At 39.8% G+C, this 15,571-nt stretch overlaps 1 protein-coding gene and 1 long non-coding RNA gene across 3 annotated transcripts in view; both read left to right on the plus strand.

Moving 5' to 3' along the window:
* The window catches only part of LOC119907982 (proline-rich receptor-like protein kinase PERK8), a 59,664-nt gene that overhangs the window by 25,592 nt on the left and 18,501 nt on the right, over positions 1–15,571 (plus strand). Inside the window, exons 1-3 of one of the 2 annotated variants that reach the window (XM_038725723.1) lie at positions 9,873–10,030; positions 10,481–10,756; positions 11,574–11,687. In XM_038725723.1, coding sequence (XP_038581651.1) covers positions 9,892–10,030; positions 10,481–10,756; positions 11,574–11,687 — 529 coding nt within the window. In that variant the 5' untranslated portion in view covers positions 9,873–9,891. Of the gene's footprint in view, positions 1–9,872; positions 10,031–10,480; positions 10,757–11,573; positions 11,688–15,571 lie in introns of those variants that run through there. The other variant, XM_038725724.1, reaches the window with a different exon arrangement.
* On the plus strand, positions 14,042–14,997 carry LOC119908001. Its single transcript, XR_005445175.1, has 2 exons — positions 14,042–14,071; positions 14,701–14,997. It is a non-coding gene; the product is annotated as an uncharacterized LOC119908001 (long non-coding RNA).

Raw genomic sequence — 15,571 nt, forward strand, 5'->3', positions numbered from 1 at the left:
ATATAAGATATGATGCTTCTACCCTCCACATGTTTTCAGAAGCCACAACCAAATGCCACAAAGACATGATTTCCCAAAACGTTCTCACTCCCAGCTTTACACATATGGACCCCTCAAGAGTCACTTTTGCACACGTAGGGCTCCGTGGTCAAGTTAGCAATAATAAATAGGCAACGTCCGGTTAGCCTTTCAAAATAAAACTAGTGGTTCACGTTGTGAAACGTGGCAGTTTGGTTGGGTTTAGGCAGAGGCGTAGCACGAAATTCTGGACCCTGTACATAGTCATTCTTTATTGGCCCCTCCCCACATCCACAGCTATTCATTCTAGTATCTTTGTGGGTCCCACTCACTTGAAGGTATACTTGCCCCCCCCAAGTCCTGCACCCCAGGGCTTAGGTACCAGGACCACAACTATTAAGTTACGTGGCATGCGATGGCGCAGTGGATAAGATGCCTGCCTTTGGTGTGAGAGACCCGGGCTCAATTCCCACTGTGGCACATCCACTACTGTGTCCCTGAGCAAGACACTTAACCCTTAGTTGCTCCAGAGGGGTGTGACTTCTGACATATATAGCAATTGTAAGTCGCTTTGAGGTAATTACATAAGTAATGTAAATCCACAGACTCACCTGTGCTTCCTGGCTTTCTTCCACAGTATTCATGTGGACTTCAAATGCCTTAAAAGGAGACTGTGACATGCAGTCATCTTTCTGTGGTCACATTTTGCAGCCAGTTTAAAGACAAACACCAAGCAGTTCTCAGCTAACAACAAGCTGGATGTTTTCCCACAGGTCGCCATCATTAGATCGTGACGTTATTGTCTGTGTGGTTAGCTCTCTATGTGTAAAGGTGGTTTTCCTGTTTAGCATCTCTGCCTTTTTCAGCTGTTATGGACACAAACTCCTCTCCAATGGGATGCTAATGTTGCTCTGTGGAAGTAGTCGACTGTTTGTTACCACAGCTTCATAAGGTGATCATGTCTTTGTCTTTTAGTCAGTTATTTCAGGTTCTTTCTTGTACTGGCACAGAATGGAGGGAAGTTTGATCATGCTCTATATTTAAATAACCTTAACCATCAGTGGGCATTAACCACAAGAAGACAAAGACGATAATGTCCGGTTTACACATCCTTTTCTCAGAATTAAACAGTGTTTGTTTGATCAGTCACTTCAGTCTGTGTGAGGATGAGGATGAAGATCTACAGCTGCCTGTTCGCCTTTGTTCTGTGCTGTAATGTCAGCGCAGGTAAGAACTTTACTTAAGTTTTTTATTTTATCCAGCAGTCATGTTCAAGCTTCTGCTCTGCTGATATAATTATTTTAAAATGTTAATATTAACGCAGGTTAATGTCAACAGCTCTGCTGTGCATTTGGCTGCTGAACACTTGCGCTGAAAATGACCGATCTGGCGTGGGGACCCGCTCTTGACCTAGGGACATGGGGACTCGGGCTTGTGGCCTTTGCACATTTCTGGGCGGGTGGTGTTTCCCTGGGCCTGGGGGCCCGCTGTCTCCTCTCCTGGGCCCTCTTCGGCAGGGGTGAGGCTCCTGCTGCTTCCCCCTGCCAGCTCTCTCACAGTGGGGGCATTTGGGAGTCTCTGGGGCGCATGGCCTGCGTTGTCAGGGTATGTTTTGGTGCTCCTCCTTGGGGGTGCTTGACTTGGGGGGCTGGGCCCCCGTCCAGGGATGATATCGGCCTCGGGGGCTGCTGGCACTGCCTGCACTCTGGGGAGGGATGCCTCTGGCTGGGCTGGGGGACCGTTGGCCTGGTTCTCCCGCGTTATCGCTCCCTGGCGGCAGGGAGCTTCCCGGCACGGCTTTCTGCTGTTCTTCCTTGGGGCGGGGTACAGCTTCCCCCGGGACATGCGGTCTGGGGTCCTTTGTGCTTTGGGGTGTCGCAGGGTGCCCTGGCTTCTGGGGGTGGGGGTCTCTGCGCGGGTTGATCCGATTGCAGCTTGGTGGGCTGCGGTGGGATTGTGGGGCGATTGTTGTGCTTTTTCCCTGGGCAGGGTCTCTGAATGGCTGCTGGGCGTTTAGTTTGTGCATTGGAGTCCGGGGGAGTCATTTCCTTGTTGGCTTGGAGGGACAAGTTTGCGTCCCTGTTTTGCTTCGTTGGCCTCGAATCCGTGCTTCCCCATTTCTCTGTCGGCCAGTTGTTGGACCCCTCTGGATACTGAGGTATATAGTTAGTTTTCGGGATGTGCAGTGTGGGTGCGGGGCAGGGCTGTGCTCCGGTTTGTTCTGGGTTTGTGCCTGGAGTTCTCGGCCCTTGACAGGTGGGTGGGTTGTTGGTGGCATGCAGCTGCTAATACTCTCTTGTTAAAGTAAAATCTGTCTGGCACAATATGGTATCCAGGTCATCATACTCTATACCAGGCTGCTGGGCAGGACAGGTTTAAAAAAAAAAAAAAAAAAAAGACCGATAAGACTTTTTAACTTTCACGGCCACACAAAAGGAGAACCTTAGTTATAATATATTAGATTTATGTAGCAGCTTCATAAGTAAACTACAGATGGCCAAGCTTACTTTGAAGCTTAGCTGAATATGTCAACAAACAACATATTTTATAACTTGGGATCCATGTCTTTCTAGAAAAAGAACTCTGGATTAGACTAAATTAGGTTTAAATTAAATCTGACACCAATATTCTGGTAGAGCCGGGTAGAGGACAGTCAGGGATCCAACTTTATTTTGTTTTGAAAATCCCTCACACAGCTGTTTGGTGGAGAACAGCTGCCTTCTTCAATGTGTTTCCACTGCATTGGACATATTGATGTTATTCTGTCTCTAATGGTGAACATAGATCAGAGTTGCTCACAATTGCAGAAATACAGCTTTTCTTAAAACAGGTACATTTATTGAAAAATGTTTTTCTTTTACAGAGAAAAAGCATAAAATAATCAGGCAGAAGGACTCCATCATCACTCTGCCATGTCCTCACCCTGTGGAGGGTAAAGTGACGTGGAGCAGAGAGAGAAACGGAAACAGAGTTGACATACTTACAGTTGATGGAGACGGAGACATAAGACACATTCATGACCCACTGAAACGATACAGTTCATCAGCAGATAAGTCACTTCACATCAGCAGAGCTGCCGTCTCAGACGCTGGAACATACTTCTGTAATAATGAAGCAGCTGTGCAGCTGACGGTGCTCCAAGGTAACATGTTCTGTTTTCACTATGAATAAATAAGTTTCAGTTTATCCTTTTATTTTTAATTTTGTTAGTATGTTGTAATATCTATTTCTGTAAGGAGAGCTGAAGAGAGAAGGAAACTTTTTTAAAACTCTACTTAAAACTAAAAATAAAGCCGTAGAACAGAGCCTTTCTCAACAGTATGTTGTTGTGATGATTCAGAACGTGCAGGTTCTGACCCAAAAACACAACCCAGAGCAAAGAAAATATAAAACTTCAGCTTTACTCTTTGGCACAAAACACACACGTCAGTGTAAAAACGTTTCTTTGTTAAGTGTTCACACCCCTGAACTCTCAGCCGTGGCCTTGGTGTTAAAGATTTTAATGAAAACAAGTGACATAAATAGACGTTACTTATTAACTGTGTTCCCGTCAAGCTCCATCGATTGGTAATCTGTAAAAATCAGCTAATGCAGAACAGGTTTAACTTTGATACTACAGGCGTATATCACATTCCCTTTCAGCTCATGGTTTACCATTTACAATATGTAGTAGAGTAAAAGTATGAACTTTACTACTGTGCTGTAGAATGTGGAAAGAAAACCTCAGGAACACATTTTTTCAGATCAACAGATGAACAAAATGCTGAATTAGAGAGTGCAGTGAGTTACAGAGGCTGGACATGTCGTGGCATCAGCTCTAAATTGTTTCCTCCATCCTTCACTAAAGGTCGTAAGGAACCAACAACAACAACTCCTCCACCTCTAACAAGACAAACCACATCTGAACCTCTTCCAGCAGCAACAACTGCACCATCCACACCTCTAGTAAACACAGGTATGATGACATTAAAGAAAAAAAGTTTCACCAAACAACCCAAAACCATGAGAAGAAGATGACGTAACTGGCGACCTGTCCAGGGTGGACCCCGCCTTTCGCCCGATGTCAGCTGGGATTGGCTCCAGCCCCCCACGACCCTGTACGCAGGATAATCGGTTGAAGATGGATGGATGGACTATCTTAAAACTCAAAAGCACAATACACTGACACATTGATCGTAGAGTAGATTTAAGTTCATTTAAACTAAATAAATGAAACAACACAATTTATATTGTGAGAAAAAATGAACATGTACCAAATGTATTTACACAGATTTCCTGCACTGTTACCTTTTTTAACATACATTTTATATTACACAGTTATGCATAAACAATTATGTAACTTTATTAGAACATAAAAATACATGAGGCAAATAAACAATAGAAGATAACTTTAAATATTCCCACATTATCACACTCTAGAATCAAAACAGCGCGACAAACAGCACATGCTCTGTCTGGAAAAGCGGCATCATGTTAAAGTTAGCTAGTTATAGTCAAGAGATTACCTCCTGGCTATACAACACATAAAATAAACGGTTAACTTAAAAAATACAGCTAGCACATAAAGCTAGCTTAACTTAACTTAACATTGTTTAGTCCGCGGACGCCTTTCCTAGCAGCAAAACCTCCGTTGCTTTGAGGATTATCCACAATCCTTTGTAATTAAGTAAAGTAAGTAAAATGTATTTAATATAGCACCTGTCACAGAGCAAGTCACAAAGTGCTTTACAAAAAAAACTAAAAAAACAATACAAAACAAAAGCAACAATAAAACAGTGAAGCAATCAGTCATAAATAAGCATCAAACATTATAAAGACATCAGTCAATATAACCAATGTGATTGTGTTGAAAGACGCATAAATAATCAAAATTAAGGCATTTTGTATTTTAAAGAGAACATGACTGTTCACAGTTAAAAGTTTACAGGGAGACAAAGGGTTAAATAAAAAAGTCTGAGACCTGAGAGCGTAGGTCTGAGGGAAGAGTATTCCACAGTGTTGGTGCAACCACTAGTTTTTAGACGTGTACGCGGTACAGCTAGTAGGCCTTGGTCTGAAGATCTTAAAGGCCTAGTGGTAAAATACAGGTGCAGCATGTCTGAGATGTACCCGGGTCCCAGATCATGCAGCGCTCTGTATGTTAAAAGAAGCACTTTGCATTGAATCCTAAATTTAACAATGACCCAATGTAAAGAGGACAGAATGGCTGGACCTGGTCAACAGCCTTGCAGCAGGACTTTGGAACATTTTTAAACAGTCCAGGGACGACTTGCTAAGAGATGTAAAAAGGGAGTTGCAATAATCTAAGCGGGAGGAAATAAAAGCATGGATTATTATCTCAAACTCTGGTTTTGAAACAACAGATTTGAGCTTGGCAGTGTTTCTTAAATGAAGCAAAAACACATGTTAACATGTCGATCAAAGTGCATTGATGTGTCAAACATTACACCCAGATTTCTATGATTTGATTTTACTACTGATGAAAGTGATCCAGTATGCTGAGTGATCGAGGGAGCTTTGCTATCGGGTGCAACTATAAGGACCTCAGTCTTGTCTGTGTTCACTTCAAAGAACTTTTTATCCATCCAGCTTTTAACGGCGGTGAGGCAGTTGCATAGTGTGGTCAGTTTGTCATACTCATCTGACCCTAAAGAGACATACAGCTGGATGTCATCAGCATAACAGTGATAAGAAATGCCCTTGAAATTACTAATAATGTTGCCTAAAGGGAGCATATACAATATAAATAAAATCAGGCCCGAACCCTGTGGCACACCACAGGATAGAGCAGCAGTTTTGGAGTGATTTCCCAGTGTCATTACTAACATCACTTGACGCAGGTACAACTTTATAACAGAAGGTGGCAAAGATGTCTCATTTAGTGGGATTTAATCTGCATTTATTTAACTTTGTTTCACTAAAAAACAGACACAGAGTACAGAGCCTTCCCCAACAGTCTGTTATTGTAATGATTCAGAACATGCACGAAAAATATGGCTGACAGTGACAAACTAATGTTTCTTTTTTGGAATTTTATGGATATGGATAAAAATAAAGTTAAGACAAAGTACCGGCCTGCCAGACTTGTACATCCCCCCCCCCCCTATTTTCACAAAGTCAGTTGTTATAATCACAAAGGTTTCAGTTTCTAATAGTGAGTGTAGTTGTGGAGCTGATTTGTCTGAGAAAGTGGAAAGTAAACATTGGGAACAAGTTTTTTCAGCTCGACAGATGAATGAAACTGCATTGAGTTACCGTGACTGTAACACCACCTTCTTCCCAAGTAAAACAAACCATGTCTGTTTCTCTTCCAGGTGCTCTTTACCTGTGGTCGTCTGTTCATATTGCGGTTGGAATACTCTGTTTAATCATCATGATCAGCATCACTGTCACTTCCTGGAGAAAAGGTGAATATAGTTTGACCTGCAGGTGGTTTTGTGTGTCTGAAACTATTCAGCAGTTCTGTATCATAATCTCAAAGAAGATTTTAAAATCTGAAAAATAACAATTTTCATATTGAACAACTAGCAAGCCCTCACAGTGTTTATCATGTTGCTGTAGCGCCACCTACAGGTAAATGTCATCAAATTGACCAGCACAGTCACGTCATCTAAAATTGAAGAATTAGTACAGTTTATGTCAGATACGCCAAATAGTAATAAAACGTTTTTCCAGGCTCATCTAAGTATTATATGTTTCAGTTTGTGTGTGGTACAAAATCAGGGTAAAAGAGGGGAGATCACAGCTCAGGAATTATAACTAATGTAAAGTGCTTCAGAGACGGCCACATGGTGGCACTGTTGCTACTATTAGATCTGCACCAAAAGTAATCACTTGTCCCAACTTTCTACCAGGTGTCATTGAAACTGAAAAGTCTTCTTTGAGACATTCTGCTAACAAACAAACAGAGTTGCAAGTCACTGATAACCACAACACGTTACTAATAATTACCATAAATACAATGTTTTAAATGTTGAAAAGTAACAACAGAAGTTAATAAAATCATCTCCATGTTTATCTTCTCTCTCTTGCAGCTTGACAGACACAGAGGCAACAGAAAATGATCCTCCATCACAGGAGAGCAGTAACTGAGCCGTGTTCAGCGTTCATCCTCAGACAGTCTGACAGTAAAAAGTCCTCCAGCTTTCAACACTGTGACTAGTAGTCTATAAGTGACACAGACCGTTTCAAGTAGTTTGATTGTGGTCCTGCACATGGCTGCACATGCTGATGTCTCACGCACAGTGTGGAGGAGTAACTTGTTACATGTTATTTAGTTACGTAATTAAATTACAAAATAAATGTAACAGTAATCTCTTACAGTAACTGGGAAAAAATGTGTTGTTAAATTACATTTACCTATGAAAGTGTTCATGATTACATTGTAATCTGTAAAAAGCTCGGCTATATGTTGAATAATCTTCTTTTTGTTGCTTTGCATGTTTTTCATGTGCACAGTGTTTTCCTTTGCCAAGTGTATAAGTAAAATGACACGTATACATACATTCAGTATAACAGTGGGGTACAACAAAGACAGAAGAACTTGGATCAAACAGCTTTGTGGAATTTAGCTAAAGGTCCAAGTTCATCAGAAGTCAGAACCCATCAGAGACTCTCCTCCTTCTGTAAACTGAAATTGAACAACATAAATCAGAAAGAAGAACATTTTTTGGGGGGGTTTTTTGGGTTTGCCTTTTGTTACCTGCTTTCATTCAGCTGGCGTGACAATGAGAGATATTATATTATTGAAGTAACACATTCAGAGGATTCTGTGCTTTCCAGTTATTACATGTGTTTTTGCTTGGTACCTCACTGCTCACAATGCTCTTAACTTAACCCACAGAAATTAATTTCCTCTTCATTCCTTATTTCTATTTTTGAGAACCTATTAAGTACAAATGAACTCAGAGTTTAGTGGTGCTTTGTGTTTATGTATTCACATTGTTCTTAGCGCCACATGAGCTTTGTAACGTCTCCTTTTTTAAAATCTGTATTCCGCTGAAATGAGTGCAAAACATCAAAGCAATAACAGAAATGCTGTGTGAAAATAAATGTTAACATATGGAGAGTTTCTCAGTGGATTATTAGACTTGAGTTTAATGTGACACGTGAAATGGTGATAAAATTAATTGACTCTCATTTTATAACTTGGACCTGTAACATTTCCGCAAAGCTTCCAACTGAATGCACGTCTTGTTGGCCTTATTAAGAGTACTGTAGTAAATGATCACTTAATCATCATCATCTCTAAAGCGCAAAAAAAAGCAAAATCAGTTTAACAAATAACAAAACACTCAAAATTATCCGATATGAAGTTGCTCAGTCTATATTTTGGGTTTTGGGCAAAGGAGGGAAACACACCCGTTACACAATCATAAAATTTATTTCAGAGCAGTGCTCCGTCTATTTTCAGCTGTAAGTCCTGCAAAACACATGGCGTTAAAATAAATGACTGAACATATAGCTTGCTATGCATAGAACGTAGTATCACTACTTACTTCTAGTAAGTACATCAGTTATTCTGTCTCACTATATGTTGTTCAGTGTAACAGTCTTTTAGTTTGTAGAGCTCTGCATCAACCTCTACTGAAAAGGAAAGTTTAGCCCTGGGACAAGTGATTAGATTTAGTACCGATAGAGAGGAGCAACAATGCCACCATGTGGTTGTCTACAGAGCACTTTACATCGCAGTTATATTTAATTTAAGTCTAATCCAGAGTAATGTATCTACATGTTTGACCATGTGTAGATCCCAAGTTACAGAATATGTTGTTCTTTGACATTTTCCACATTCAGATTCAAATAAAGCTCAGAGCAGTTTCATTCGTTCACTTATGAAACTGCTGTGTGATGTTGAGACCTTAAAGCTTAGATTTAAATAAAATTTCTCACCAATCCTGGAAGAGGACAGTCAGATGTTTGGTGGAGAACAGCTGCCTTCTTCAATGTGTTTCCACTGCATTGGACATATTGATGTTATTCTGTCTCTAATGGTGAATATAGATCAGAGTTACAATAGCAGAAATACTGCTTTTCTTAAAACAGGTAAATTTATTGAAATTTTTTTCTTTTACAGAGAAAAAGGAGAAAATAATCAGGCAGAAGGACTCCGTCATCACCCACCTCTTTCCTCTTGCTTTCAGCTTATTCTGATGTGTTCCTTACAATGCCTTCAGAACAGAACATTTCTTTGCACCTCTATAAATTGAGACAGGTGGGGGGAAAGTAGGTCAGAAGCTGCATATAAACTCCCGCACACTGTCTAACTTGCAAAATATATTTATATGCAGGCAATGTTTCGTTACTGCCTTTGTCGGGCAAATGGTGTTACATCCTGAGAAGACAAACTTTGTAGGAAGTGACATGTTTGTCTGCACCAATCACCTACTTACACATGAGATAAGACAACATTACAAAACATTCATTCACATTTCCATTACTATCGAGCTTAAGCTTAAATACAAACACTGTCACTATAGTAAAAATAATATATCGCCCCAGAGAGAAAACAACTGTTGTCACCTAACAACAAGTTGTATGTTTTTCCTTCACCATCGTTAGAGCATGACGTTATTATCTGTGTGATGAGCTCTCTAGGCAGCTGAAAACTTTATTTTTTTTTCCTATTTAAGATGTCTGCTCTCTGCGTTTAGTTTAGTTTTTAACTGTGATGGCCGTTGCTGCTCTTTGGACACAAACTCCTCTCCAATCTGATGATATTTGTTGCTCTGTGTCTGCTGGATGTGGAAGTAGCCGACAGTTTGTTCACATGTTTGGCACAACAGCTTCATAAGGTGATGATGTCTTCGCATTTTAGTCAGTAAGGGCCAGTGTTCATTAACCACAGGATACCAAACAAAATGGGGTTTACACATGCAGGCAGCTGAGTTTCTTTTCTCACCTCAGAATGAAACAGTGTTGGTTTGTTCAGTCTCTTCAGTCTGTGTGAGGATGAGGATGAAGATCTACAGCTGGCTGTTAGTCTTTATCCTGGGCTGTAATGTCAGCGCAGGTAAGAATTTTCTTTGTCAACGAGTATGAACTAACCATTTTATAAACACTACCTGTTAACCAGCAGTGAAGCTGCTGCTCTGCTGATACAATGATTTTATAATATTAACACAGCTTAATGTCAACAGCTTTATTCATTCATTTGAATCTTAATATGGAATATCTCAACAAATATATTTCACAATCCTGACAAAAATGTGCTCATGGCTTTGTAAATGAAATTGTAGATGGATTAGAAACACATTAGATTTAAATAAAATTTCTCGCCAATCCTGGAAGAGGACAGTCAGCTGTTTGGTGGAGAACAGCTGCCTTCTTCAATGTGTTTCCACTGCATTGGACATATTGATGTTATTCTGTCTCTAATGGTGAATATAGATCAGAGTTACAATAGCAGAAATACTGCATCTCTTAAAACAGGTAAATTTATTGAAATTTTTTTCTTTTACAGAGAAAAAGCAGAAAATAATCAGGCAGAAGGACTCCATCACTCTGCCATGTCCTCACCCTGTGGAGGGTAAAGTGACGTGGAGCAGAGAGACAAACGGAAACAGAGTTGACATACATACAGTTGATGGAGAAAGAGACATAAGACACATTCATGACCCACTGAAACGATACAGTTCATCAGCAGATAAGTCACTTCACATCAGCAGAGCTGTCGTCTCAGACGCTGGAACATACTTCTGTAATAATGAAGCAGCTGTGGAGCTGACGGTGCTCCCAGGTAACATGTTCTGTTTTCACTATGAATAAATAAGTTTCAGTTTATCCTTTTGTTTTTAATTTTGTTAGTTTAGTTAATTACGTGTAGTAAGTTGGGGAGTGGTTTTAGTTTTGAGTCTCAACCAAAATGGACGTGGTGTAGTTCGTTTTTCAATCACGTGAATCATTTTGTGACGTATTAAAGATGTTGTAATATCTATTTCTGTAAGGAGAGCTGAAGAGAGAAGGAAACTTTTTAAACTCTACTTAAAACTAAAAATAAAGCCGTAGAACAGAGCCTTTCTCAACAGTATGTTGTTGTGATGATTCAGAACGTGCAGGTTCTGACCCAAAAACACAACCCAGAGCAAAGAAAATATAAAACTTCAGCTTTACTCTTTGGCACAAAACACACACGTCAGTGTAAAAACGTTTCTTTGTTAAGTGTTCACACCCCTGAACTCTCAGCCGTGGCCTTGGTGTTAAAGATTTTAATGAAAACAAGTGACATAAATTGACGTTACTTATTAACTGTGTTCCCGTCAAGCTCCATCGATTGGTAATCTGTAAAAATCAGCTAATGCAGAACAGGTTTAACTTTGATACTACAGGCGTATATCACATTCCCTTTCAGCTCATGGTTTACCATTTACAATATGTAGTAGAGTAAAAGTATGAACTTTACTACTGTGCTGTAGAATGTGGAAAGCAAACCTCAGGAACACATTTTTTCAGATCGACAGACGAACAAAATGCTGAATTAGAGAGTGCAGTGAGTTACAGAGGCTGGACATGTCGTGGCATCAGCTCTAAATTGTTTCCTCCATCCTTCACTAAAGGTCGTAAGGAACCAACAACAACAACAACAACTCCTCCACCTCTAACAAGACAAACCACATCTGAACCTCTTCCAGCAGCAACAACTGCACCATCCACACCTCTAGTAAACACAGGTATGATGACATTAAAGAAAAAAAGTTTCACCAAACAACCCAAAACCATGAGAAGAAGATGACGTAACTGGCGACCTGTCCAGGGTGGACTATCTTAAAACTCAAAAGCACAATACACTGACACATTGATCGTAGAGTAGATTTAAGTTCATTTAAACTAAATAAATGAAACAACACAATTTATATTGTGAGAAAAAATGAACATGTACCAAATGTATTTACACAGATTTCCTGCACTGTTACCTTTTTTAACATACATTTTATATTACACAGTTATGCATAAACAATTATGTAACTTTATTAGAACATAAAAATACATGAGGCAAATAAACAATAGAATAGAAAAGAAACAACTTCATGTTTAAATATTCCCACATTATCACACTCTAGAATCAAAACAGCGCGACAAACAGCACATGCTCTGTCTGGAAAAGCGGCATCATGTTAAAGTTAGCTAGTTATAGTCAAGAGATTACCTCCTGGCTATACAACACATAAAATAAACGGTTAACTTAAAAAATACAGCTAGCACATAAAGCTAGCTTAACTTAACTTAACATTGTTTAGTCCGCGGACGCCTTTCCTAGCAGCAAAACCTCCGTTGCTTTGAGGATTATCCACAATCCTTTGTAATTAAGTAAAGTAAGTAAAATGTATTTAATATAGCACCTGTCACAGAGCAAGTCACAAAGTGCTTTACAAAAAAAACTAAAAAAAAAACAATAAAAAAACAATACTAAACAAAAGCAACAATAAAACAGTGGAGCAATCAGTCATAAATAAGCATCAAAAATTATAAAGGCATCAGTCAATATAATCAATGTAATTGTGTTGAAAGACGCATAAATAATAACAGTTAAGGCATTTTGTATTTTAAAGAGACTATTCACAGTTAAAAGTTTACAGGGAGACAAAAGGCTGTTTAAATAAAAAAGTCTGAGACCTGAGAGCGTAGGTCTGAGGGAAGAGTATTCCACAGTGTTGGTGCAACCACTAGTTTTTAGACGTGTACGCGGTACAGCTAGTTGGCCTTGGTCTGAAGATCTTAAAGGCCTAGTGGTAAAATACGGGTGCAGCATGTCTGAGATGTACCCGGGTCCCTGATCATGCAGCGCTCTGTATGTTAAAACAAGCACTTTGAATTGAATCCTAAATTTAACAATGACCCAATGTAAAGAGGACAGAATGGCTGGACCTGGTCAACAGCCTTGCAGCAGCACTTTGGACCATTTTTAAACAGTCCAGGGACGACTTGCTAAGAGATGTAAAAAGGGAGTTGCAATAATCTAAGCGGGAGGAAATAAAAGCATGGATTATTATCTCAAACTCTGGTTTTGAAACAACAGATTTGAGCTTGGCAGTGTTTCTTAAATGAAGCAAAAACACATGTTAACATTTCGATCAAAGTGCATTGATGTGTCAAACATTACATCCAGATTTCTATGATTTGATTTTACTACTGATGAAAGTGATCCAGTATGCTGAGTGATCGAGGGAGCTTTGCTATCGGGTGCAACTATAAGGACCTCAGTCTTGTCTGTGTTCACTTCAAAGAACTTTTTAGCCATCCAGCTTTTAACGGCGGTGAGGCAGTTGCATAGTGTGGTCAGTTTGTCATACTCATCTGACCCTAAAGAGACATACAGCTGGATGTCATCAGCATAACAGTGATAAGAAATGCCCTTGAAATTACTAATAATGTTGCCTAAAGGGAGCATATACAATATAAATAAAATCAGGCCCGAACCCTGTGGCACACCACAGGATAGAGCAGCAGTTTTGGAGTGATTTCCCAGTGTCATTACTAACATCACTTGACGCAGGTACAACTTTATAACAGAAGGTGGCAAAGATGTCTCATTTAGTGGGATTTAACCTGCATTTATTTAACTTTGTTTCACTAAAAAACAGACACAGAATACAGAGCCTTCCTCAACAGTCTGTTATTGTAATGATTCAGAACATGCACGAAAAATATGGCTGACAGTGACAAACTAATGTTTCTTTTTGGAATTTTATGGATATGGATAAAAATAAAGTTAAGACAAAGTACCGGCCTGCCAGACTTGTACATTTCCCCCCTATTTTCACAAAGTCAGTTGTTATAATCACAAAGGTTTCAGTTTCTAATAGTGAGTGTAGTTGTGGAGCTGATTTGTCTGAGAAAGTGGAAAGTAAACATTGGGAACAAGTTTTTTCAGCTCGACAGATGAATGAAACTGCATTGAGTTACCGTGACTGTAACACCACCTTCTTCCCAAGTAAAACAAACCATGTCTGTTTCTCTTCCAGGTGCTCTTTACCTGTGGTCGTCTGTTCATATTGCGGTTGGAATACTCTGTTTAATCATCATATCAGCATCACTGTCACTTCCTGGAGAAAAGGTGAATATAGTTTGACCTGCAGGTGGTTTTGTGTGTCTGAAACTATTCAGCAGTTCTGTATCATAATCTCAAAGAAGATTTTAAAATCTGAAAAATAACAATTTTCATATTGAACAACTAGCAAGCCCTCACAGTGTTTATCATGTTGCTGTAGCGCCACCTACAGGTAAATGTCATCAAATTGACCAGCACAGTCACGTCATCTAAAATTGAAGAATTAGTACAGTTTATGTCAGATACGCCAAATAGTAATAAAATGTTTTTCCAGGCTCATCTAAGTATTATATGTTTCAGTTTGTGTGTGGTACAAAATCAGGGTAAAAGAGGGGAGATCACAGCTCAGGAATTATAACTCTAATGTAAAGTGCTTCAGAGACGGCCACATGGTGGCACTGTTGCTACTATTAGATCTGCACCAAAAGTAATCACTTGTCCCAACTTTCTACCAGGTGTCATTGAAACTGAAAAGTCTTCTTTGAGACATTCTGCTAACAAACAAACAGAGTTGCAAGTCACTGATAACCACAACACGTTACTAATAATTACCATAAATACAATGTTTTAAATGTTGAAAAGTAACAACAGAAGTTAATAAAATCATCTCCATGTTTATCTTCTCTCTCTTGCAGCTCGACAGACACAGGGGCAACACACAGCAGCAACAGAAAATGATCCTCCATCACACGAGAGCAGTAACTGAGCCGTGTTCAGCGTTCATCCTCAGACAGTCTGACAGTAAAAAGTCCTCCAGCTTTCAACACTGTGACGACTAGTTTCCCCTTTTCAGGAAAGTTGGGATACTTTCCAAAATGCAATAAAAAGAAAGATCTGAGATTTGTAAATTCACATGAACCTTTAGTTTCAACACTTTTACTGACCAGGGTAATTGTATTTTGAAAAAATAAAAACAAATTTCATGCATGCAACATGTTTCCCAGTGTGTTACATCACCTTTCCTTTTAATTACACTTCTAATAATTTGCGAAGTGAAGATAGGCCTACTAATGTGCCGGTTCTGCAAGTGGAATTTTTGCTCATTCTTGCTTGATACAAAACTTCAGCTGCTCAACAGTCTGTATTTGTCCTTGTCTCATTCTCCTCTTCATGAGGTGCCATACATTTTCAATAGGAGGCAGATCTGGGCTGGCAGTAGGCCGGTCGAGCACTCTGTGTCTACGAAGCTGCGCTGTTGCAGCCCGTGCAGAAGGAGGCCTGGCACTGTCCTGCTGACATGGATGTCCCTGCAAGAGATGTCAACTTGATCTGTCTCTAAAATCCAAAATATGCCTCTGCGTTAATGGTACCTTCACAGACATGCAGGGGCACTGGGCACTGATGCACCCCCATCACAGATGCTGCTTCTGCACCTTTCGCTGAGAACTATCTGGATTGTTTTTCATCTTTGGCTTGGAGAACTTGATGTCTCTTTTCCGCTCCGATCACGATCCTACGCAGGAGGATAAATCAAGCTTACAGAAATGAACGTTCCAGAAAATGAGC

The sequence above is a fragment of the Micropterus salmoides genome, unplaced genomic scaffold (assembly GCF_014851395.1).
Source record: "Micropterus salmoides isolate LMB-PRFRI ecotype aquatic unplaced genomic scaffold, ASM1485139v1 Ms_hic_scaffold_17, whole genome shotgun sequence".
Taxonomy (NCBI): domain Eukaryota; kingdom Metazoa; phylum Chordata; class Actinopteri; order Centrarchiformes; family Centrarchidae; genus Micropterus; species Micropterus salmoides.